Source organism: Phodopus roborovskii, unplaced genomic scaffold (assembly GCF_943737965.1).
Source record: "Phodopus roborovskii unplaced genomic scaffold, PHOROB, whole genome shotgun sequence".
Lineage (NCBI taxonomy): Eukaryota > Metazoa > Chordata > Mammalia > Rodentia > Cricetidae > Phodopus > Phodopus roborovskii.
The window spans coordinates 2320302-2347887 of NW_026126447.1; the positions used below are offsets into that span (position 1 = coordinate 2320302).

At 38.5% G+C, this 27586-nt stretch overlaps 1 protein-coding gene across 3 annotated transcripts in view; it reads right to left on the reverse strand.

Annotated features, from left to right (window-relative positions):
• Astn2 (astrotactin 2) overlaps positions 1-27586 on the reverse strand; it is a 951602-nt gene that overhangs the window by 529247 nt on the left and 394769 nt on the right. For all 3 annotated transcript variants that reach the window (XM_051188027.1, XM_051188026.1, XM_051188028.1), the window contains one exon: positions 4725-4892. In XM_051188027.1, the coding sequence (XP_051043984.1) occupies positions 4725-4892 (168 nt within the window). The remainder of the gene's footprint in view (positions 1-4724; positions 4893-27586) is intronic.

Sequence of the window (27586 nt, forward strand, 5' to 3'; positions counted from 1 at the left end):
TGTGTTCTCTGCATCTTTATAAATGTTCTTCTTCCTATTTTAATGTTCAATTTTCTACCAAGCATTCTTACTACCCACACTCCCAGTTGATTCTCCAAAGCTGAGCTAAAAGATCATTTTTCTCTCAGTACCTCTCCTTTTCTTAAGTCCATCTCGAATTCATTTCTCACTGCTCCCCAGGAAGGAAGCACTTGGTTAATACATTGTTCTTGATTTATGGCACACTATTTTTTTTATAATATATGTATTATCAGATTATTTTTCATCCCTGTAAGATGTAAAATCCACAATGAAAAGAATACTATCCAATATATCTGTGATTTCCGATAGCTCCTAACACAGACTTATAAATTGTGGAATTAAGGAAATCTTGCTTGAATTGATGCTAATGAATTGAACTAAATTTTCCAAAGTGGCTTTGAGTCAGACCTCATGAAATTATATTTAGTTCTCTTTTTGACTTCTTACTTACAGATACTCTCATCTATTTATACCTTCAGTGGCTTATAAGAGAAATACTTTGCTGGCCATTGGGGTAGGAAAAATAGGGATAAACTAGGCAGAGACTCTGGACCTATGAGCTCAAGTTGTAGGAGTTGGAGACAATCTTTAAACAATAACTGAATTTCAACCTTATTTTAATTAAAGAACTCTAATAATTTATAGAACTCATTTATTCTACTGAGAGAAAATGAGAAGCAATTAAGTGAGCAGGATTTAGGAAGGATAGTGATTAAAAGTAGAGACATTTCAGCTGGAAAGAGGAACTTTTGTCAAAAGAGGAGACATTGTAAGGGATTTGTGAGGAAAAGCTGTGAGTACATGTAGTGAGGACAATAAAAAGAGATGCTCTCAGGGATTTGGTGACATGGAAAGATGGGAAGAGATAATCCTGGTTAATGTGACTGGTTATTTACTAGGTAGGTTGGTTGAGCCAATTTTCAAAACCTTGACAATATTAATTCTGAATTATTATATAGGCAGATGTGGAATAAAGATTGTAATAATTGTAGATAAGTGTTTCTGGCAACAGGAGGAAGGAAGTACTTCCTTTTTTCCACTTATTGAATATCAATCATTATAGTGAACTTTAAGGACAGATTAAGGGAACACACATCTTGACTCCTATCCTCATCCTCTCACAAAGTTAACATCCTGATGATAGATCAGGGCAAAAAAAAAAAAAAAAAAAAAAAAAAAAAAAAAAAAAAACAAAACAAAACAAAACAAAAAAACCCAGAAATGTTTTAGCAGAGCAACAGTAATAATGACATATGAAAGCATCAAACTTATAATCATGCAAAACTGAAATCTTTCATTGAATCATAATTAGGAAAGTGTTCATGTAGACACATGAGAAGAAATGTGGTTTGGTTGAATGTGAATTGGGGGGATATGGTGCTGTTAGTGTCCCAGTAAAAGGAGAAAAGTTGTATGAAATGACAAATAAATAAATAAATAAATAAATAAATAAATGCTTAAAAATGGATGGGAAAATGTGAGGGTCTGGTACCTTCCATAAAAACTGCATGAAGATGAGGAGATAAAAGTGAACATGTTTCTGTCAAAATAATCCTATCAGTGAATATGGCAGATGAGAATGTCACTGAGTAAGCTGAACAGAAGACTATGTCTTCCATTTTAAATGTTAGAACACTTTTCTTCTTTTTGTTTTTTAATAAAAATGGAGGGTTCACTCATGTTGACATGGTTCATAGCTGTTACTCTCCTACTTCCTCAGTATGATTGATTCAGATATCTGACAAATATACACAGGTGCCAAGGATGATCTGGCAAAAGCAACACCTTGGCATTAGAAGTAGCATGATGTAACCACATGGTTCGAGACAGTGATCAAAGAACTTGAAGCATCTTCTCCATGAGCAGAATGGGATCTCTGCCTATTTTCTGGCCAGTTGTTTTAAACAACTCAAATATTTAATGATATATTTAAAGTACCCAAACACTATTTCTAAATATACACTGATAAATGCCCCACCCTATTATCTCTGCATTCCATCTGTAATTAGGGAACAGAGGAGGACTCTCCTCCAGACATATTATATGCCCCCCACTCATAATATCTCTGTGTTGAGCCTTTGAATTTGTTTCCTGTTCAGGTAGCATAAAGACTTTGTGTCTTTCACCTTAAGAATCTGGAGCAAGTAAGTCCAAGCTATGCTTTTCTTAAGACTGTGAAAGCACAAGGTTGAGAGCAGTTCCAGCAAGCAGGAACTTGACAGGGATCAGTCAGAAGCCACAGGATGGGAGTGGGCTATCTGCCAGTATAAATTTATTTCTTGTATGAGATGTTTCTACATCATTCTATCCACTAAAGGAAGTGCGAAAGCCATACTGCAAAGAGACCACCTATATCCCTTTCTTTTCTCAGTAGGGTAGGACTGCTAGGTGCTATGTTATTAGAGCACCAACACAGTCAAGAAATCAATCTCAAGAGCAAAGCCAAATGTTCATTCTCCACCCCTGTGTGATATGCAATAGTTTTCTTAAACTAATATCACAACTCTGCTCTTTATACCTCTCTCCCAACCCTGACCTCCCATGGCATGCCTGACTCAGGAAATGATGGCTTGATTTGTCGCACCATTCAGACTGGAAAATTTGCAATCATCTTTGACTGCACTCCATTTCTCACATTCCATATCTAATAACACATGCTGTCAAGCCTATACTAATGTCATCCAGTATCTGTTAATATCTCACCATTTTCTTCCCTTCATCTCATGGCCTAAGCCATTACCCAACTCTTGCCTAGATTATAGTAATAGTATGTTTTGACATTTCAGAAATGATTCGTCATACAGCTGCCAGAGTTAAAATATTGGTCAGAACTCGTGCTCACATGCTCCTCTGTTCAGAAATACCCAGTGGCTAAAGGTTCACATCATCCTAATATAAGGTCTGAATGACCTTTGGCCACCAAATACACACTTCAGACTTCAGATCTTACTATGTACACCTTCCATCTTCTCTAGGTATCTTGGAATTCCAGTATCCACTAAAACCCATTTATGCATTCCTGTTGCAGAAAACTGATGCACACAGGGCCTTTTATCTAGAAAGTTGTCTACCAAAGTGACATGGTTTCATTTATTTCCATTGTGAGGTACCTGTTCAAATAACACCTTCCTGGAGAGCCTTTCTGTCTATAGTGATAAGTTCTCCCCCACTTCAAGGTTATCATTTCATAGGCTTTGACCTCTACTATCTATCAACTGTCTGTCTGTCATCTATATATCTATCTCTATATAATGTATGTATATGTCCATTACAATATTTTTCAATAGAATAGTCTAAATCTTCTTTATCTGAGTTATAGAAGAAAGTAGTCATTAGTCATGCAGTCATGGAGTACTTAAAACTTGGCTAAAGTGACAGAGGATATGAATATTTAATGTTATTTTATTTCAATTAATTTAAGATAAACAGGTACATATGGATTTTGGCTACCATAGGAGTCTGTACAAATTTGTCGTTCCTTTCCATAGATACTCTTATGTAGATTACATTAGGCAGACAATTTTCTGAAAAATATGCCTGGCCACAAGATATTCCTGTTGGTTAGATGTACAAATTAATATAGGGAGAAATTCTGTATATTATCATTATATTTTAAATTTTAATTTTCATTTTATTAATGATTGAAAGACCAAAAAGTGAAGTTAAATGAAGGATGGTCTGACCTGGAAAGCTAACCAATATCTGTTCCTTGGAATTTGCTCGCTTCCTCTCACCAGGCCCTGAGAAGACAAGAATTCACACTGCCCCTCCTTTCTGCCCCTCCTTTCCTGTGAGTCAACAGGTGGTAAATGGGGTCCTTAGGAAACAAAGAGACAGCTGTAACTCTGGTTTGCCCAGACAAGGTTAATCATCACACCTGAGGCCCTAAGGTCTGCTGACCCTAATAGCAGACCATCAGGCCTCCAAGGGTCACATACTCAATGGACAGAGGGTCCCACCCCCTCCCTAAGCTTGTGGGATTGCCTTTAAAACACCTGGGCCTGGGGGAGGGGGCTTCTCTCTAGCCTGCGTGCTGGAGGAGCCCATTTGCACAAACATTTCCTGTTCATTAAAGCCTCTTGCGTTTTGCAGCAACTGGACTGGACATTGAGTTCTTGGGGTATCGACCGAACCTGGAAGACTCCTCATTCTGAGGGTCTTACATGATCATACAAAGAAATGAGGTTTATTTTGGTGTTTTCATAAATATGCCACTCTACATTGTTTTTATTCATTCCCTGTACAGACTTTTACTGGCTCCCTTTCTCCCCCACCCAATCCACGTTCCCTTTCTGCTTTCCTGTCATATGATAATCTTATTACTTATTATTTATTTGTAAGCTTAACAGAAATTTGGCATGTTAGGTTTGCATTTCTTTTGCTAGTAGTTAAAGATACAATAGTATCTTGCTGAAGAATATGGATCTAAAGCAAATAGGACATGAACTCAGCAGTGTCTGATGACATTTAGATGTTCAGCCTTGTTGAGGTTGACCTAGATGCCCTCTCTGGTCTTTTCCAAGACTGAGCTTACCTGCTTTTCAAGGAATTTTCTCCCTCACCATGAAATGGCAGCACATGGTTTAAACAATTGATCGGACCAACAGACCTTTATATCAAGTCCCTTGTTCAGTAAGTGGAAAGAATGCAGACTCTCTCAACCCATGCTGCCTTTATCTCAAGTCCCACATTTCACAACTTACCTGTTTCTGGGTCACAAAGCTGTTCACAGGCATCTGTTGTCCTTTGTCCACATAGGTCTCTCACCCATGGGGAGGTGGCATTTATCTGGTAGTACAGGGACAGTTTGGCAGGGTTTAGCCAGTCAGAGATATCCAGGTAGCTTCCTTCACTCACCACAAAGCTGCTCCCTGTGGGAGGAACAGAAAACAATAGATACTTTCTCTTTAATATCAGAGTCATTGCTGGTGCTAAAGGAACAAAGGAGCAAATAATCCATCCCCAACTGTTAAAATTCAACTACTTTTGAACAATTGAAGAACTTTTACCCTCTGTCATTGTGATGGCAAAAGTCAATAGGAACTAGTTCAGCCTAGTGGATTAGAGTGTGTCCTGAGGACCAGGTTCAGGTCCAGGCTTTGCCCTTATAGAACACTGGCTTTGTGAAAGTTGCTTTGTTACTCTGACCTTGGTTGCTTCACCCATAAATGGAAATATTAATGAGAGCCACCTCAATTGTGAGAATGAAACAGATTGATGTAAGATGTATACACAGTTCCTGACAGGTTCTAGAAAAACAAAAAAATTTAATGTTAAATTTCAAAAGGGAAAGTGACTGTCCTTGTCACCCAGGACTCCCTTTGGAAAAGAGTGTGCTAATGCTCACCATAGCCAAGTAGGTGATATCTGTATACAAGATAAGAAACATGGAATCAAGGCCTATTTCCTCTAGTGTGTTATATTTTCTGTCATTGCTATTGCAGTTCAAAATGAGGGTCTCACATGTAATGAGCTATACTCTCAACCCAAATTATTTTATTCTGAGGAACACAATGAGATAGAAATGTATACAGAGGTAGGCAATCATATAGAGGAATTTTCAAGAAAATTCCCAAAACCTTTAAGGAAAGATATCACACACACCTACCTTGATACAAGGATTGGTGGCAAATATCTATAATCATAGTACTCAGATGACAGAGGAAGTGAGTTCCAAGTCAGTAAGATCTACATAATGAATTTCAGGTCAGCCAGAGATGCAGAGGGAGATCATATCTTAAAAAGCATGTAAGAAATCAAACAAATGAACATGATACTTGGTGTTGGGAGAATACAGAAGAGAAACCAGTAGGGAATGGGGTCAAAGAGCCATGTCAAGTCCCACTAGAATGGCAGCTATGAGTAACTTCCAGTTAGATCTTTACACATGGGCCTAAAAGCCAGAGAGACTGAAATATAAGTTTTATTTATAATCAACCAGTTTTCCAATGAAAACTTAAAGATGTTCATAGAAACTTATGTAGGTCAAAAAAGCCTCTAGCTTTGTAATCTTTGAATTGAAATATTCCTCATTAATTCATTATATATATACATACATATATATGATATATTTTATCCGTTTCAATGTAATTATTGTATAATTATATGGTGTTTACACAATACACACATGTATACACATTCTATACAAATTCACATATGTTTGTATGTACACCCAATTGAAGGATGCAAGAAGATCCTTCAGATTGGTTATAATAATATTGTAAATGATGAACATATGTATGAAGCAATCACGCAAAGCAAAGATTAAGTTTTACAGAGTGAAAAAATATGAGTTTAAATAGGACTAAATAAGACTTGAAGAGTAGTTCTGGACTTGTGGTAGATCTATCAACCTGCATCACAGGAAACAAAAAATTCTGTCCAAAATTTAACATAACTAAGTCTTTCTACTCTGTTGGCTTCTCTTTATCACATCAGAAAACAACAATGACAACAACAGAAAACATTTTTTTTTTTCAGGAAAAAAATTCAGGTTTTCTAAAGAACATCTAAATTTTTTAAGCATCCTTTGTATCTAACAGGGGCTTCTGTCATATCATATTAGACATTGTTCTTGATCCATGATTGGACTAATCCTGGATCAGATCATTTGATGTCATCCAGTGAAAAATGGTAAGAGAGGTGAGGTCACATCAAACCATGCCTGGCTGCCCAAGTGTCTGAGACCAAGGGCTAATGATTATATTCTTTAGCTCACACTGACACAAAATGCTTATCTTTCCATGTAAAGGTATAAGAGGCAACATGATTTTCAGTGTTAATGCCAGAAGCATTCTGGCAGCAGGAGAAGATGAGTGACATCAAGCTGAGATACGGAAATGACCACTTTTGAAATTGGCCCTAAAGTCTTTGGCAGCTAAAGGAAAGAAGAAGAAGAAGAGGAAGAGGAAGAGGAAGAGGAGGAGGAGGAGGAAGAGGAAGAGGAAGAGGAAGAGGAAGAGGAAGAAGAAAAGGAATGAGTCTGTTGGATTTCATATTTCAAACTTTTGGCAAGGAAAGCTATGCAAATCTATCTGCAAAGCCACATTTCTCCCACTGGAACAAAGCCCAAAAAGAAACATGTCACATGGGTCCTTGAGCAAGGCACTACACATCAGTATCAACTGCAGACTTTTTTCTTTTAAAAAGCACAGTCATGCTGTTTAAATGGATAATTCCTGTATTTATTCTCACTAAAGACTGAGGGATAGATATTGAATTGTGTCCCAGGGCTGAGTTTGGTTAATCCTGTTGCTTTAGAAAAGCTATACAGTGCTGTGATAAAGAGAACAACCAGCAAAATGGGAGTTCAGATCCTCACAGTATTACTTCCTAGATGCATAACCTTGAGCAAGAAAATAACCACCCACCCCCGGTTATTACACATAAACAGCATGAATAGACAACCCCCCCCCCAGCCGCTGATATCAAGGTTACATAAGACTATGCATCTGCTTTACGTCAGCACTGCCTGCAAGAAGTCTCAAAGGCAGCCTCAAAACAGGGGTAGTTTACTAGTATGGTCTTTAAAGGAAGTGAACAAAGTGAAATGGCATGGAGGGAGAAGTTAAACAGCCATGGGCATGCAGAAAAAGCCCTTCAGAGGTTGCATAGGACATTCTGACATTACATGGTCCTTCATACTGCTTTCAAATTAAGACAAGCCTTTGCACTTCACATTGCTCATAAGAGGCTATAGGCTATTTCTGGGAAGTGGACACAACCTTTGGTGAAACAGTCCTTCACAATGGAGGGTGCTTACTCAAGAAATACTCAGCTGAGAGGGGCCAGCCATTAGCATCTTCGAAATTGGGAGAATTGCAACTGGCAGTTAATGGAGACAAGGCACAGCACTGCAAATCCACTAAAGCAATTTAACTCCTGGGTGCCTTGTGAAATTGACCCATGGGAGCAATTTTTATTATTATTTGGATCTTAGGAATTTCAAAGCTCTACATACAATATCCACTTATTTCTAATATGAGAAATATGATGGGACTAGAAAACAGGTATAAAAGGCTACTTGTGTTTGAAGGCTGAGGTTGGGTCATGAAGACAGAGTTCTTACAACAGGGATTAGTGCCTTAATTAGAAAGCTGTTTAGAACACCAAGGAAGGATAGCCTACAATGAACCAGGGGGCTGATCATTGCCTGACAACATCTTGATCTTGGACTCTCCAGACTCTATGACTTTCAGAAACACATTTGTACTGTTTATGAGGCATTATGCTCTGGTATTCTGTTTAAGCACCATAAATGGACCAAGTCAGTAGGTTATCTTTAACTTCTTTGAAATGGTATTTCGCAGAGATGCACAGGCATTTTGATGGCAGAGGGAAGGTACTATCCTTTCAGTGTTCTGTTTATTTATTCTTGATGTAAATATGTTACATATTCTGCTCACTTACAACAGTCTGGTGGGATAGTCATTTTCTTCTTTCACAGAAGAATGCATGAGCTATAAAGAAAACTTGATCTGGCCAATTTGCATAATTACTCAGGGCGGGAATCGAAGCTGAAAGAAGAGTTTTCATTTTCTAGAGCTGCGACCTTCCCTGTATTTCAGGCTGTTTTGAGAAACAGGAGCTTTGGTAGGGTTGTCTTCTGAGGTCCTTTTATTCTTCCTCCAGAAGACTGGACACTCACTTTGGTGCCTGTAGTGCTAGAGGCATTTTCCCTTCCTCTGATGGAGTGTGACTTCCTACAAGGGGTATGTAGGGAGTCATTAGACCTTATCAATCCATCTGTGAGCAAAACACTTGCCATATTTTAGAGATTTAGAAAATGTTAAAGTGAATTCATGAAATCAAGTTCCATGTCTGACGACAGAGACCCTCAACTCACTTCTTCCTGAGACTATGAAGTAGAAAGGCTATCTTATTGGTCCAGTTTAATTTTATTGGCACTCCATAAAACCCAGACAATAATATTAGCATGTTAGGAATCTCAACACTTTCAAATTAAAACACCGAACTTTCACAGCTCTTAAGGGAAGTGACTCACTTTCACTTGTGATATGGATGAGTAAAATACAGACATGAGTAAAGGGGCCCTGTGTGGGGGAACAAGGCGGGGCAAAGATCATGTTGTATCAGAAAAATAGCAAAAGAAAGACTTCTGAGCTAAGCTTAATATGTTAATTTGTCCAGGCTTTAGTAAATCCTTCTCGTGTAAAATCATTTTCATAGAGACTGAAAAATGAGCTGGAACCATTTTGGCATATTTTGAGACAAACAAAAAACAAAATAAGCAAACAAAAAAATCACAGAGAAAATGCATGCCAAAATACATATCATACAAACCACGTTATGATGTGGTGATGTGGATTGTCTAGGTTTTTCCTTTGGTGAAAGCAGGGAAGCTCAGAAAGCAGGCCTTATGGATTGGCTTATAAGCAAAGATCAATCACAGGAGATTAAAGAGGCAAAACAAAGAGCTAGGTGAAAATTTACCAAGTAGAGCTGAAAACCATACCTGCCTCATATATCTCAATCCTTGCCACACTTATGACAGCATTTCATACAGTGTGAACTTACATATACCATCATCAATCATTCATCTGTGTTGTTTTGTATACAAACTAGTTAGGAAGCCTGTACCAGACCCTAGCTGAATAAAATACTGTGTGAGATAATAGCAGGGATGGCGATCAGACATGCAATTCTGAGGCAAAGCATGTGTGCCTATGCTTCTTTCCCTCTTACTTCGTATTCCATCTAGATTCTTTGGTTTTCGAAGGCAAAGACCATGCTTTGTTTAACTCATGATCACCACAGTTCTTAGTGTGTGATGAAGGTAGAAAATACATTTGGATATAGGCAGAGAATCTGAGAAAAAAAAATTCAAGGCAGAGTTGGGAGGGAGGATGCACTAGTAAGTTAAATGAGTGTCAAACAGCTCTCTGAATAAATTGCCACATTTCTATGGGAATGAAAACTACATTGCAAGGAAATAAAAATGTGTTATTTCTTATGTCTCATGTTTCCCTTATTTTCCTCTGGATGTCTGTCTTATTTTCTTGGCTTTAGATTAAAAGCCTTCCCTCTCTTATTGAGCAATGTAAGATTCCTCTCTGAGATACTCATTTAGATCCTCCCAGAGAGCAATGACTCTTAAATGGAATCTCTGCCAAAATTTCAACTTCAAAATGTCATGTTTCCTTATTTTTAAATATATATATATATATATATATATATATATATATATATATATTCATTTTTCTTCCACTGCCTTGTGGGAATATACATCATCTAATTAGCCAAATGGATTTTCAGTTCAGCCCAATCATTTCCTTATCTAGAATCTGAAGCCCAGTGTTGCTCAGGGGACTGCATAGGCACTGAGGTCCTCATTAACTCTGATCTTCAATTACATTGATTATAAGCCTGCTCCTGTAATTGTGCAGAATAGATCAGGGGTGAGCTGGGAAGCTCAGGCCACTCCATAATGTTCTCTCAAAAGCCAGAGGCACAATATCCCCCTAAAGAAACAGAAAGCTACAGATAAGAACTAAAAATACCACGGAAATAGGTATCACCAGACGAAAACTGCCTGGTGAGACAGGCGGCAGCTGCAAATTCCTTTCATTACACTGTGCACCATGAGCCAGACCAATGAGAGCCATGGGTAAAAGACTTCAAAACAAGGCTCTGGTCACACTGGTGAATGGCCAGCAGATGCTTTCCACAAATGAAGTTCAGGAAGGATTTCGATTCCAAGTACTCAGTCCTCACTATTTTTTCCCTTTGGTTCTTAAATGATGATAAGCACTCTCCCTTCAGCCACATCATCACAGAGTCTATCTCTGTTGGGGTCTCAGACCTATGAGAAACTCCTTTTCTGGAGGTATGATGATGTATATAAACTCAGAAGCAGAAATGAGGAGCACTCCTATTGTCAGCCCAGCAGGTATGTGAAGCACATACCCATTCCAGTCTCTGCCCCAGTTTACAGAGCCCTAAGTCAGTATTGGCTGCATTCTATCACCTATTATCCCTTGAAAGGTGACTACATAAAGTGCATGTGAGGGGAGAGAGGGTAAGAGGGAGAGGAGAAGGGAGGGAGAGGGAACTGGATCAACATGAAAAATAAAAAAAATTAATAAAAGAAAAAAAGTGAGTGATCAAACATAATTTTTAGTGCTTTGTACATGAAAACAAAGCCAACCTAGGTGGTTGGGAGCAAAAGGTCTCTGAGAAGAGCATCCTTATTTTGGGCCTGTTTTCAAACAAGGCTCTCAGCCACTAATTTCTCTTTCTTTTCCTCTACCCCCATCTTTCCTCTATTATCCTATCTTCTGCACTTAATTTCTCTTTATCGTGGATTAAGTTCAACCTTCTCACCATTACCTACTTGCTCTCTCTATCTGTTATGGGATCCACTGTGTCCTCTTCAAGTTCTCTTGGTGCAGGCCTGGCATGTACCGACTCAAAATATGACTGAATTTGAAGGTGTGGTCTTTAAAGAGGCAGAGTTAAAAGGTCTATTGATTAGAGCCTTTATCCAACATGACCCATGTATTTATAAGAAGAAACGAATCCCACATCTACAAGGAGGAGGGACTATATGAAGATGAGAAAAGAAGACAGCCATCTATCAGTCAAGGATAGAGACAACAGAAAAAAATCAATCTTGCTGACACCATGAACTTTGACTCCTAACTCTATTAACTGTGAAAAAAACCACCCCCAATATTTCAGCTACTTTGACACTGTTACTTTATTATAAAAAATATTAGCAAACTACTACTTTTATCTTACTGGATAAATATCTCTTATGTATGTTCTAATTATTAGTCTTTATTTAATCCCAAGGAACCATAGGGATTACTTCTCAGAATAAGGTTTGAATTGCATACAATAAAATGTGTAAAACGACAAAGCCAATGATTGAAATTCAGTTCTATACATGTACTTCTTGGAGACACATAGAGTTCTAAATATAAACCTTAGTTTGAACTAAGCACTTTTCATTGATTCCCCAGAAGTCCAATCTGGTTTTAAGTAATCCAGCATCACTGGATAGACAGAAGTACTCTGTAGATTATAACACACACACACACACACACACACACACACACACACACACACACACACACGTATATCATGAGAATAAGACGCAAATGTTAAGAATATGGAAGCTAAAAATGAACTGAAAATGTTCAATGCCTAACTTAAAGATCATTTTATGTAAAACACTACATTGTTGGGCCCTTCCAAAAATAGTAACTTGGTTAAAATTGTAATAATCTGGCTATTACAAATAATGGTGCTATGAACATAGTTGAGCAAGTGTCTTTGTGTTATGATTGAGCATCTTTTGGGTATATGCCCAAAAATGGCATTGCTAGATCTTGAGGTAGGTTGATTCCCAAATTTCTGAGAAACTGCTATGCTGATTTCCAAAGTGGCTGTATAAGTTTGTACTCTCAGCAATGGAGGAGTGTTTCCCTTACTCTGCACCCTCTCCAGCATAAGCTGTCATGGGTGTTTTTGATCTTAGCCATTCTGATAGGTATCTCAGAATTGTGTTGATTTGTATTTCTCTGATAGCTAAGGATGTTAAGCAGTTCCTTAAGTGTTTTTCAGTCATTTGAAATTCTTCTATTGAGAATTCTCTGTATAGGTCTATATCCAATTATTAATTGGATTATTTGGTATTTTGATGAAGGCTATGGGGGCTGATCTGTTTGGAGAGGGTCTGGCAGTGGGGCCAGGACTCATCCTAGGTACACAAACTGGCCTTTTGAAGCCCATTACTTATGGAGGGATACCTTGCCCAGCTTGATTCAGAGGAGAGGGGATTGGTTCTGCCTCAACTTGGTATCCCAGACTTTGGTGACTCCCCAAGGGAGGCCTTATCCCCTCTGAGAAGTAGATGGCCATGAGATTGGGGAGGTGGGGTGGAAGAAGAAGGGGAGAGGGAGGAACTGGGGTTGGATATAAAAAAAATAAAAATTAAAAATTTTAAAAAGGGGAAAAATGGAATAATCTTCTTGAAAATCATATAATAGAATTTTTTGATGCTATGAGAATTGTATATGGCATCTAAAAGAAGTTCCCAAACACTTTCCTTTATTATTCCTTAAGGAAAGTTTACTGATTCTCATCCCACCCCAACAACCAAAACTATTTCTTACTAGTGTCATTTAATGCCACAAATACACTGTATATCCACTATTGCACTTTATTTATGGTTTACTTTTACAATGCACAAGGGCAATATTTTATTACTCTCAAACTCATTTTCTCCCCTTTGGGGATGTGATAAATCTTCACTGAAGATGAATACTATAGTCAGACTCTCTTCTTCAATAGGCAATCAAGCCTAGAACAAAAGGCAGGAAAGGATATGCTCAAGATCCCAGAGGATTGGCCAAGTACCATTAAGTGTTATATAAAGAGTAATAAGAAACCTCATATATAGCAGTGGTCTTCTAAAATTATAATGGAACTGAGAATTCCTATTGCCTCTTGACATTATAATAGTTGTACAAGAGATGCATGACTCAATGACTCATGTGTCTCGGGTCATGGCTACTAAGCATACGTATTACTATATCACATAGTCAATATTCTATAATTTTATCAGTTTTAGAGTATATATCATCTATAGGATTTTAAGCAGACAATTTCCTATAAAATATTATATTGGGTTACATGTCAGTAGTCTATACATATGTCTCATTTATCACATCTCTTGATTATATTTTTTTTCTCCTATGCTAAATTCAGTTTTATGATGTTTTATTTGCCATGGCCATATGAGCAACAGTATATACTATACATACCACCTAAGTATGTAGGAAGTGGAGCCACCTCATTTTGTATAAGTATACATTATGATATCTGCACATGACTCAGCATCTATCCTCATTTTTGAAGAAATACATGTCAAGAACTACCACTAGAACTCTGTGTACCACTGACTTTCCAAAGGCCACACTACTTGAACATATTATCAGGGCTAGAGCAGATCATAAATGATGTGACATCAAGGTCTCAGCAAAAGCAGATGCTGTGTAGCTGAATGTCTCATCACAAAGCTTTCAACTCACAATTCCCTTCTTTCGAGAAGGAAAGGATCATATCATAGGAGAAACACCTAAGAGCTCATCACTAGGTACCAGTGAAAAATAAAAATAAACATGGACAAGGGAAGACCAATGGAGATTGTAGTGTTCTGTATAGGAAATATAGTTGTTTCTAAATAAACAGTTTTATCACTTCTTCCAAACTCACTAAGCATAAAGGGTTTTTGTTTGTTTGCTTGTTTTTATGTTTTTGGTGTGTGTGTGTGTGTGTGTGTGTGTGTGTGTGTGTGTGATGTGGAATTTCCTTTGGGCATTGATTATTGTTTTTCTTTTAAATAACATTTTCTATATTCCCCATCTCCAACTGTGATCAAAGTCTGGCTAAAAACAGATTGTCACAGAATGCTTACATCCTTTTATATGCCCTTGGTCTTGCTTCAACTTGAGTTAGTGGTGTTTGGGGTCTAGACAAAAGTTGTTTGAAGTTTCACTATTTCAAAAGAGCATTTTCCCCAAGGTTCATGACAATTTGGTACTAAGCTAAGTAATGGAAAAAGAACAAAGTCAGAAAATTCTTTTTGTGTTTTTAACTCATTTAAATTTCTAAGAAAATAATTTTGGTGCTAGTTAGAAAGTAGCAAATTACTCCTAAATTTTTCTTTCTTTCTTTTTTTTTCTTATCCTTTTGTAGAATTTCTTCAATACTTCACTGGAAATTTATAGGTCAGATCTAATCTAAAGATCAGATTTACTTTGACATAAGATTAGTAGTTCTTAATTTTTAAAATGTATTCACTTATTGTGGGGAAATGCACATGGTAACACATGCAAAAATAAGGCTGAGGAAACTTATCAGAGTGGGTTCTCTCTTCCAAATTGTAGGTACCAGTATCATACTTGCATTCTCAGGCTTGGTGACAAGTGAATTTATCCACTGAGTCATCCCATGGTCCTAGATTAGTGGATGAGACATAGTAGACATTTGCTTCCAAACACAGATGTTCTTTATTTTGACTTTTACAATAGCAAAAATATCTTTTCCTTCCTGTTAGCTGACAAAGTATGAAATGAACATAAAGATGGAACTTGGATAGCAGCTTTGGTGGAAGTAAAGAAGACAGTTCAAAGCCTGGTCTAGCCCCTTGTTACTGTAGGAAGATTCTTTCCTCTAAGCCTCACCCATTTCTTTGTCTGCATTTTGGGAATACAGTTCACAGAGATTCCAGTGTTATTAAGTAAAATTCAAGTGAATATCCCATGAATAGTGTCAGCTCTGGTTAGAGATTTACCGTATGCTATTCTTGGAAAATCCACACAGTAAGCAATGTAATTCTGAATATAATGAAAACTCTTCCAATACACATAATACATATGATTATACATGCACACACACACACACACACACACACACACACACACACACACAACTGACTATATATCTTGGAATATTTGCCTATTTGTGTATTCGCAAAATTCTATTAGTAATTGTATTTTGTATACACATTGACTCCTGAATTTGTGAAATAGGGTAGTCATGCCTATAATTTCATTTTTTTTTCAAAATCATCTAGCTCTTACAACCTATTAACATCCCAGCAACTATTCTTCTTATTTTCAAAATCTTGTCTAAGGTTACTTAGGCAGGAGGGACGTGAAGGTATGCTGTAGGAGTGACAGATCCCAAGAAGAATACCTGGTAAAAATCAGGATCAGCACATTTGGAAGGAAAACATCCCCAAAATTTGGGACTGTGGTGTGAATCCTGATGCAAATAAGAACTGAGTATATACCCTTAAACTGCTCTGTTTCTGCCTAGTTGACAATGTATCCAGTCCTTCTCTTTATTGTTGCTGCCTTCATCTATGAGATGTGCATCTTTCTATTCCTCCCAAGGAGCCTGCACACATATCAAGGGCTGTTGGTAAAGCTGGCTAACAACCATGAGCACTAATAATAATCATGTTACCAATTCCTCCCTGGATCTGTTTAATTAGTACAGCATGGGTTCAAGCCAACAAATCAAATTAGATCCCAGTGCCTACCTGGTTTTCTGTCTCTCAGTGTGTGTGTGTGTGTGTGTGTGTGTGTGTGTGTGTGTGTGTGTGTGTGTGTGTGCGTGTGTACATATGTGTGCATGTGTTGCTGTTTTGTCTCTGGAGTTCTTGCCCTCTACACTCTTATTTCATCTCAGAAGAGTTTCAGAGAAAAAAGTGCAGTCCTAGAAATCAGCAAACCTGGATCCAAATGGAGCAGAAGTCTCATCAAGTTACCACATGAATGGCTCTGGAACATGCTCCCTATTTCTTTGCTCAGCTTCTTTCTCTAAGAGAGTGAAATACCTTTTACCATGTAGCACTTGCATGCATGTTATGGGACTGTGTGACAGAATCACTGAATGTATTTATCCAATGGAAATTTGTACTGCACACTATAAAGAATTTTGTTTTGTTTTACCGTGAATGTGCCAACACTCACCTCGGGTTCATTCTCTAACTACTGTACTTCTGAAGATAATGACTGAAATATAAATCTGCTATGTTAAAATGCATAGAGAGGTATTGTGTTACATAACATTATAATTTGATACTTATATCTCCAAAGACATGTAATATTTCCAAGATTTATGTTCTGGAAACTGGACAACAATTCAGATTAATGCTGAGACTTAATTTAATTGTTTTATGATACTACAGAAGGCAAACCTTCCAAAAAGCAGAGACTTCAACAGTCATGTTGATGGACAGCTTTTACTGTCTGGCACAGATGAGAACAGCTGCCTAAAGATGTAATATTGGTACTTGGGGTGGCATAATAAAAGAGATCTGCAGCTTATCTACACTGTAGCATCCTTAGCAATTAGCCATTCACCTGCTTAATGGTGTTATGAATTCTAGAAGCTTAAAATATAGAAAGGATGAAGTTTTTACTTGTAGATCAAACAGAAGACTCTAGGGCTCAAGAAGGTCATTGGGTGGCTGAGATCCTTGCTTCAGGTATATGGTGCATGAAGAATGAATTCATTATCGCTGTTCTCAGAAAGACCTATTAAGGGATAGCTTTAAAGAGTCTATCTCTGTAGCTAGAAGGACTGAAGGAACTCCAGCCCTGCCATTTACCATTTGGTCCCATTCATGTCCACTGCCTGACTTTGTGAGCCTTAAGGATCCTCTGCAAAGTGGCACAGTAACAAGTAACACATATGTCTGTGAGTGACATCATAGTGAGTTCATTGTGATTTGTGAGGGAGTTAAGCAGCCCAATGGTACTTAGGATCTTATCTCAGCATTGAAACAATTACAAATAAAACAGCAGTTTAGAATGCTAATATTGATATGTAATGAAAATTCAGAAAGGATATACATTAAAAAGTCACCACTCAGCACAGAGGGAATGGAAATGAGCAAAAGTATATGTTTAATATTGTATGTCTTGCTAATGTTTACATCACTGTTTTATAATAATACTGATAATGAGTAACACTGTCCTGTTTGGAAAGTTGGGAAGGAATAAAGAGTAGAGTTGATATAGAATTGTATATTTAATCAGGTATATGGTTAAATGTCCAGGAAGTGATTTTTTTCTTTAGTTTCCAGAAATATGTCCCCCGTCTGTTGGCATAATGAAGAGAATGGAGCCCAGTCAGTCAGGCCTCAGGAACTACTGGTACAGTTCCTTCTACCCATGGATGATTTTCAGATTCTCACCTCTTGTCTTTGTCTACACATTCTGGAGGATGCAGGACCATGAAACATGTCTGTCTTCACTGGCCTATCTACATACAAATTCTTCCTGTAGCCTACAAGTGACTCACTGTGATGGCTGACAGTGATTGTTCATTTGGTAGTATGCCCTAGCAGACATACCTATGAGCTCATCTGTGGAAGAGTTTCGAGATTAAGTTAGTGAGGGCAGGGAGATGCACACATGGACTGGGATCCCACATTGATCAGAAAGAAGAAGGCCATCTGAGTATGAGCATTCCATTTTCCTGTTTCCTGACACTAACTACAATGTAACCAGCTGCCCCAACCACCTGTCTCCATGCCTTCCTGCTATGATGGAACCTACCCTCAAAGAGTGAGCATAAATAAGCCCTCTTTTCCTTAAATTGCTTTTGTCACAGCAAGTAGAAAATAACTTAATAAACCTGGCCTCTTCCCTGATAGCCTGGGATAAACATCTTTCTTATTACTGTAGTGTCATTCCCAAAGAATATGAATTCAGCACATGCTCACTGAGTTTCCACCATTAGACAAAATGTGGGCATGCTAGGCTTCTTCCATAAGTAAAAAAAAAAAAAAAAGAACCTTCTGAAGGAAAGCCATAACCAACACATGATGAATAGTCATCATTTTTATTTAAGACAATAGTTTTAAAAAATTATATACCAATCCCAGATCCCACTCCTTCTCCTCCCCTGCTCTTCCCAACTACCTGCCCCTACCCCCCACCCCACTCCCGGCCTACTGCACCACCAATCCACTCCTCAGAGAAGGCTAGCACATCTTTTTGAGACAGGACAAAGGCCCTCCCACCTATATCTAGACTGGACCCGCTAATGTGGGTGCAGTTGTGTGGCTTGGGCCATCTGTGAGGCCACTGCAGTGGAACCAGGATTTATCCCTAGTGTTTCAACTGGCGTTTTGGAGTCCAATCTCTTTGAATGGGCATTTTTTTATCATGATGTTTAACACTTGGCCAACAATCAGTAAAACATTCTGAATGAACGCATGAATGGATAATTGTACTCCAGCCCAGTATCTGAAAAGTACTGCCTTAGATGTTACCAAATGGATGAAAAAGAGGTAAACTGCATTTGTAGTAGGGACTAGGACTTCTCTCCTGTCTCTAGGTTAATGGAGTGTCCCTCCATGGGGGATGTGTCCACAAGGTCCTTTTGTGCTCCAGGAATACATCCTAGTTCTACTGTCTGAAGTCCCTTAGACTGCTCAGTCTAGGTGAGACCCATACATTACCCCACCTGGATGGCATAGCCCTACATGTGGAATGGAGGTGGGAGGATGGCAAGGGACGGTGGTCAGGGTGCATGTGAGGGGGGAGAAAGGACAAGAGGGAGGGAGGAAGGGAGAGGGAACTGGGATTGACATGTAAAATAAAAATAATAATAATAAAATGAAGAAAAGTACACATTAAAAAAAGAGGTAAACTGCATAGTTCCCACCCACACTCTTTACCTTAATACACAATACCAAACTTTGTTTTCCAGAGTCAACCAGAGCTGTTTCGTATCTCTGAACCCATGTACTAGTTTATTGCCCCCTTTGTGTTCCCACATACTCATCTGAAAATTATGAGGACATGAATTCTCTTTTCTAGGAGCATTGTTAATAAGTGTGTTAATGTGGAAAGTGTTTTTAGGAGCAGTTGGTACTCAATTATACTATGTCCTCACATACACTCCCGTACCATAGATGGATAAGCTAATGAGAGTAAACAAGTTCCTGTCTTGCCCAAGGTGCATCGTTTTGAAACTAGAATTGTGACCTCTACACTCCAGAGTCTCTACTTCATCATCTGTGACTTTGCTTCTCAATAACACTTTATTGTGCTTAACTAGTGAGTGTGCTTATTCTAATAATTAACAAATTAGGGAGCACCACTTATGTGTCTATCCTACCTTGTGTTCATCAAGTAACAATAAGACAGGGCATTTGTCTATAGAGAATATATAATGTTAGGTAGATTGGCATGTCACATGTAGTGTCACCGACACATACATGATCACAACTATGAACAAGTGTTATGGCGGCAGAAAGAAGCTGTTATGGATATCAAGCAAAGTGTGTGTGTGTGTGTGTGTGTGTGTGTGAGTGCATGCATGTGTGTACGTACGTATGTAAGTGTATACATGTGTATGTATATATGTATGTGTATAACTGTGTATATATGTGTGTATGTGTGTAAATGTATGTGTATATGCATGTGTATATATGTACATAAGTAAGTGTATACCTGTGTATATGTGTGTATGTGTGTGTGTGAATATGTGTGTGCATGCTTAGTATAGAAAAGGAAGAGATTAGTGAAATCACTTCCCCTGCAAAGACCACAAGGTAGCAAAAAGTCTGAAATGGAAAGTAGATTAGGGTATTTTCATTCAGCTAACACTCTAGCAAATGATTTTAACTGAACTAGGAGATTTGCAGGACATTTTATATTTGTTTTTTTCTTTCAAGTGTAATTGTCCATTCTGTGGTGTTAAGAGTCTGAAAGAATACACAGTTCAGTAGCCAGGCCATGATTTCTCATCTCCGTATCAAACTCTATGGTGCATACATGATTTACCCAACAGGAATGGGTATGATGGAGGCCACATGGAAAAACAAATAAAGTTCAGTCAATTTCACTTTTGAAAAGAGCCAGTGGATAGGTTCTTTTTCTCACTGTTAAATTCATATAGATGACAAAGTCCTACTGTGTTTTTAGAGTAAGAGACAAAATCCAGGGCAGTATTGAAGAGCAGAAATATGGAATGAAGCAGTCAGTATTCATGTTGTGGGCCTGCCACTAGCTAACCAAATGATAACTATCCAGTTAAATGGGCTTTGGTTACTCAGCTATAAAAATGTGGATAATGATCTCACAGGAATGTGGGAGGTAATATATGTAAATTAAATTTCTGTGTTTCAAATTACTCACATTTAATGTAAATGAGGCAATATATGTAAAGTGCTTAAAACACTACCTGACACATAATAAGTGCTTAATAAATGTTAGTGTTCCCAGTACTGTTACTACTTTCATATATTTGATATTCTTACCATAAAATAAAAGAGAATGAGGCCTTGTTCAAATATAGTTTGGCAAAAACAAATACAATAACCAAGCCTCCTGCAACATATTAGCTCAAGATATAACAGCACAAACAAAAGCCTATTTTGTGACTCATTTCTACTTTGCTAATTGCTGGTTCCTGCTCTGAACCTCAGCCAGGAGTCAGTCTTTAGCCTTGCCATGGGTACATTCACATCAGCTCATGTGCGTGTGTAAATAAGAGTGCACAGCCCTTGCCATCTCTAAGGACTGCAAAGAAATGGCATTAAAAGTGAGTGATTTGAAACAACTGAAATTTAATTAAAAACAAAATTAAAAGTTGTTCCAAGCCTGGCGCTTCAGCCAGCAAGACTCAGAGGAAATTAGTAAGTGCTACTAATAGCTGGATCCAATTCACAAGCCTCTACAAAGAGGCAGAGGGAGCAGAGAAGATGCATACCTTCCAGATGAAACAATTAAAAATCACTTCTGAGAAATAATCACAAACAGTATCCCAGGGTGAAAAGGACCATTATTTCCTGATGTGATTCTCATGGATGTCATTATTTCCATTATGGGATAGGGCACTGAGATTCCCAAGTAGCATCATCCATGGCAACACAAAAGGACAGGAACTGCACATGTTAGAGAAGGGATGAATTCCTCTGAAGAGTATTTGGCATGTACTGTCTACAGTTGTATGTGACCAATTTATTCAATCTTTGAAATTCTAGATATTCATGTTGCTTAGTATAATTAGTTTTCTTTAAGAACGGGACTAATGAAGACCAGTGTCAGCTGGAGAGGGGCATCAGAGTGGTTAAATGAACTGGCTATAGGAATTCTATGGCTGGATATGTGTATATATGTAATTTATATGCACATTTAGTCTGATTCTGAGACATGATATTTAGAAGCAAGGCTATGAGATTCCTGACTCTGAAGGAACAATGGAGATAAACAGAGAGTTAGTGTAGCTACGCCAGCAAGAAGGAAGATACTGGAAAGGTCCTGAGGCAATAAGTAGGAGTGGAGGGGATAAATAAGGATCATATGACTAGAACAGGGATGGTTAAGCTTCCCATGAGCATTAGTTAATAGAGTGGAGTGGGGCAGCACAACTTAATGTATGCAGACAGAACAGATGGCAAATGTCCCAAAGAATGATCTCGGCTCCTTATCGTCCCTCAGCCTCAGTTCTCTTGGGCATAAGAAGACAACATCCATGCCTCTCACATAGAAGAATGCCTGCATCCTTAGTCATCTCTACAACCCATTTCATTGCATTTGCACCAGCTATGTTGGCCTTACTCTAGCCCCACGGCCATTCAGAGAGTTTTCAGTCTGCTCTTTCCTCTGCCTGTGCACACTTACGTTTCTGACCCTTCACAGCTGTTTAAATGCCACCTCTTCAGAGAGATCTTCCCCATGATGAACAGCAAGTTCAAACTCTCTTCTTCTTCCTTGATTTAGTTACATTCACAGCTGCTTAACCTGCTACCACTGTTTACTTTGCCACTTTGGAAATGGGTTTCAATCTTTCCTCATTGAGAAAGAAAGAATCATAAAGACAGAACCTGTTCTGCAGAAGAGCATTTTTATTACACCACCACACATATGGAACATGGACTATTTAATATTTGAGCAAGTTCTGAATAATTAAATAGAGGTATAAGGGGTAAAATTCTTCCCATACTGCCTGGCATGTCAGAAGCATGTGAGTTTTTCCAGTTATTATTATCACCATTATTATTATTATCATCATCATTATTATTTTCTCATTTATTACAACCTGATCAGAGTTTCCTTCCCTTCTCTCAGTCTCTTCCCATTTCAAATCTCTCCCAGATTCATGCCCCACTCCCATTTTCCCTCAGAAAAGAGCACTCCTCCAAGTGACAGCAACCAAACAAGGCATAATATGCAACCATAAGACCAGGTACATACCATCACATTGAGGCTGAACAAGGCAGCCCAGTATGAAGAAAAGGATCCCATGGGTATACAAAGAGTCAGTGAATACCACACTCCCTCTACTAGGAATCCCACGAGAACACCAAGCTGCTCAGTCATAATATATGAGTTATTCTTATGAATATTGGACAGTAAGTTTATTTAGATTTCCTGGTAGTGAGTACTTCTCTGTGGGTGCAGGTTAGAAGTTTAAGGGTTGAAAATGAGACCAGAGGCTTCCAAATGCAAATGGGTTCATTTCAGTGACTCTGAAATAAGCATTATGCCTTATCATGTTCCTGTTGCCAATGTGGATATCACCAGGCTGTGGGCATGGGGTATGAAGAAACCTTATGTGGTCATGAGGGTAGAGGCAACAGGTCAGTAAGGAGATGATGAAAGTCTTCTGTTTTGGACCTTACAGAGCTTTGTAACTATGAAGCTTATGCTTACTTGGCTCATTAATATTTGTGGTTTAAAAGTTCCAATAGTGACTGCAATCACAGTAGTGCTATTGAATATTTCAGATCTTATGGGTTTTATTTATTATCTTGAATGGGGAAAGGATTTAAGTATACAACTACTATTCCATGCTGTACACTATGAAAAAATATGGTGGTTATAGGGGGCAGAAGGAATCCTTGCTTGAAGGTAATACATTGGGTGTATGATAAAAGTTTATGGGAGAACATCATCAGCCTTGGGATTTAAATACATAGGAAGCTTTGGGGGCCCAGAGCAGGATGCGCACTTTCTCTGCAAAGGTACCAAACATTGTCTACAGAAGTCACTCATGAGCTGCGTGTAGAAGATGATGTATCGGGGAAGTGTTGGGGCTAGAAGATAAAGGCTAGAGATAAAGAGAGCCAGAGCCTTCAGGAAACATCTATTATGTGGAGCTGGAGTGTGTGAAGCTTTATATGGGGAATAATCAAAGATGAGAGTAAAGATAGCTTCCTGTTCTAATAGTGTATAATTTAGAAAATTGCCAAGCTAGCTTCTTGGCAGTATGCCCACCATGTGCCCTCACCCCTGTGCCCATCTGCTCCCTTTTAAGGTGGTAGAAGCTGCCATTTTTAATTGATTCAATATTTCAAATATGACATCAGGTCCCTAGGCCTACTTTTAGGCTTCCTTTTCTAAGGCAAGCCCAGTGTCCAGCCCATTAATGATGCATTTAAGTCTTTTCAGAAAATGTGCATCTCCGGGAGCTTCAGATTCTTGGGTCATGTCAGCACCTATGCAGGTGCTCAGGACTGACACTCTCTCCATCCTCAGCCTTGTCCTAGATATGTGGTAAGATAATTCTTCAACAATTCAAACCTTCAGCAGAACAGCCTTCAAATATCTGACAAATTAATTTTAGTCACATGGTACAGTGCCATCTTTTGCTAATAATTTTCACCCAGACAGGGCAGTAAAAGGCCTAATGGTATGTGTTCTTCATAGTTGCTTACATTTGTTTCCTTGTCTGGCTTTCACTAATTTCCTTCAAATGTGGCTAAGGGGTTGGCATCTGATTCATGATATCATATCAAGAAGATGGTGTATGAATGGATATAATAGCCGATGTCAAATGTGTTGATCACAGGCCTGGCCCTTGAAGCTAGTGATCATCCATTGTTGACAATGGCACGCTGAATTTTTTGTGCATTTGATCCTCAATTATCTGGTGTTGAGCCTGGAGTTAGGATTTGAACCTACCGCACCTAGCATTTGTGACCTACCTTTTGCCTACCACACCTCACAGATCACAAAAGGGAATTATTCAGTCTGCCTTCCTCTTCCCTTGAATATGCATTCACAGTGCTAGGGATGCAATCCAAGGCCTCATGCCTCATGATGCTATACAAGCACATTACCACCAAGTCATATTCCCAGCCTTTGCTTGGGAGTCTTACAGTGATATCTAAATGCAGTGGTCCTTACGGATTCTGGAATGCAGATGCCACAACAGCTGTGACTGTTGTCCCTCTGGACCTCTAAGTATAACCAGTTGCTGTGTCCTTGTTCTAGCTCTAGCTGTAGGGTACTCCCCCATTTTCATTGTTGTCTCTGATGCCCTTGTTCAGATATTATCATATGCAGTAAAATATAGCACTCCCTCACAGAACTGCTAGCTTTAAATTTTCATAGCCTCAGCCATTTTTACACAGTGTTCATTCAGTCCAGTAGCCTTAGGAAGTTGAGGCTTTGTATAAAAGCAGTCATGTCTCTGCCTTTAAAGTAATATTGCCAGGAACCATCTCCCAAATATTGCATTTGTGCCCTGTGAGAGCATTCTTTAGAGGGGTTTACTATGTCTGTCCCCATTTTACAGATTAAGATACTCTTAAAGAGTTCAAGTTACTACATGAAGGTGATGATATATATGATATATAGCAATATATATATATACATATATATATATATTCATAACCATGCACTAAGCCTAGGGAATGTTATTATACAGCATAGGCTTAGCTAAATTAGCTAATGAGTAAATAACTGTTGAACACAAAAACAAGTTCAGGCAATTTAGCAAAGGAAGACAACTTAGAAGTAGGGAAGATGCTAATAAAAACTAATGTAATCAGTGCTTCCTGTTTGCAGAATATTCTACTTAACACTTTCTAGCTATCTCATTTAATTCTCACAATATTAGGAAATAAGCTAGGAGAATTATGCAACATGGTTTACATCAATGAGTTATGAATTCCTACTGCTGGTAGAAATTCATATTTGAATCAAAATATGTCTAACTCTAGAGCTTGAATTCTAAATCACATATGTATGCATGTACATACACACACATATACATATAAAACTATTTTAAGTGAATAAGTGCTTGCCTGAATCTATGTTTATATACCTTTTGTGTGCCTGATGCAAACAGAAGCTAAAAGAGGGTGTCTGATCCCCTTGAATGTGAGTTACAGATACTTGGGAGCCATCATGTGGGTGCTGGGAATTGAACTTGTGTGTTCTGAAGAGCACACAGCACTCTTAACAACTGAGACAATTCTTGACCACTGAAACTGTGCTGATGAGGACAGAGGCTGATATGAGGAGTTGTCTTCCATCATATTTTACTCTATTTTTCTGAGATACAGTAACTGATTTCAGAGGTCACTTATTTTGTTAGACTTTCTGACCAGCCAGTTCCAGGGATTCTCTCTGGCTCTGACCCTCCCCCAACTCCAGGTGTGTGTGTGTGTGTGTGTGTGTGTGTGTGTGTGTGTATCTCCTTTCATATATTGGCTTTAGGGACTCAAACTCAGGTTCTTATGGTCACATGCCAATCACTTTACCAACTGAGCCATCATCTTCCTTGTTCCTCCTTTTAAAACATGTTTTTGACCATACGTTAAATAAGCCTTTATATAGGGGGAGGGGCTTGGTCCTACCTCAACTTGGCATACCAGACTTTGTTGACTCCCCATGGGAGGATTCACCCCCTCAGAAGAGTGGATGGGGTATTGGGATGAGTGAAAGTGAGGGGAGCATGGGAAGGGGAGGTAGAGGAACTGTGACTAGTACATAAAAATGAAAAATAAAATAATTAAATTTTTTTTGCCAAAAAGTTATATATAATAATGTTTTTCATTATGGCATTTTCATACTTGTACACAATCTTCTTTTGCATTGCCCTCATTTTTGCTCTTTCCCTGCAGTCATTCATTAAAACAGAGAAACAGTGGCTCCATCATAGCCTTTTTTTTTTTTTTTTTCAGTTAAAAGTTGAATGCAGGGGCTGTGCATTACCTCCAGTGGTCAAACACAGGGCTAGCATGTGAAAGCCCTTAAATTTCGTACGCAGAACTATAAAAATGGGACTTCTCCTTCAGGCTGGCACTCTCCTGAGCTCTGATTCATGACACAAGGAGCCCCTGCATTTCCACCTGGTCTCTGTACTCCTTTGTTTATGTTGCTCCTTTTTAGCTGGAAGACCAGCTGTCTTGTCCTTGACCTTTCCATCTCATCTCTAAAAGAAATACAGATATTCACTCTAAATCCCTACCCATCCTATTCCTGGTAAGGGTGAAAGACTGAAGTCACTCTCGGGTTCATCAGATTCTACCCAGTGGGAATACGCACTCTTCCCTAACAACTTTGATGACTCTGGTTTTGTGTTCCCTGGATTCAGGTTAACCAACTGTTAAGGTCTTTAAATATAACTGTCCCAATACTCAGCAAAGGGCTGATGACATTAAGGGCATTTACTAACCAAGTCATTTTGAGAATTTTTATGCAGTTCTCTTAATTTATTCTCACCACTTTCCTATAAGGAAGCAATCCATGGTTTTTCTTTTGCAGACAATGAGAATGGTGGCTAGGAGAAGTGTTATGACTCATTCAAGACACATATTTAGTAAGTGGGAGAGTATATATTTGAACCCTATGGATGGATTTTTACTCAACATTTCATGTTCTCCTCACCACCCCATTCACCTTTAATGCTTGCCACATTTGAGCTTCTCCCAGAGTCTGATTCCTGATTCTGAGCTCAGCAAATGTCAGCTTCACATCTGAAAGTATGGATTCATTGATAAAGTTCAAATGCAAAGCAGGGCTAAGACAAAGGAAGGCATAAACAGGACATCACGAGTAGCCAAGGACAGAGACAAGTGTAGCTGATGATCTGATGCCTAGGGCATTAGCAGATATTCAAGAAGTTAGCAACAACCACTGGGAATCCCAAGGCTGCACAGCTGCAAACATATTTGCTTTAGATACCCAGAGGGGCCTTCTGAAGAAGAAAGCAAAATAGCAAGGCCTTGCTGAGTATTGAAGGCTGGGCAGGATACACAGGTTGTAATTATTCC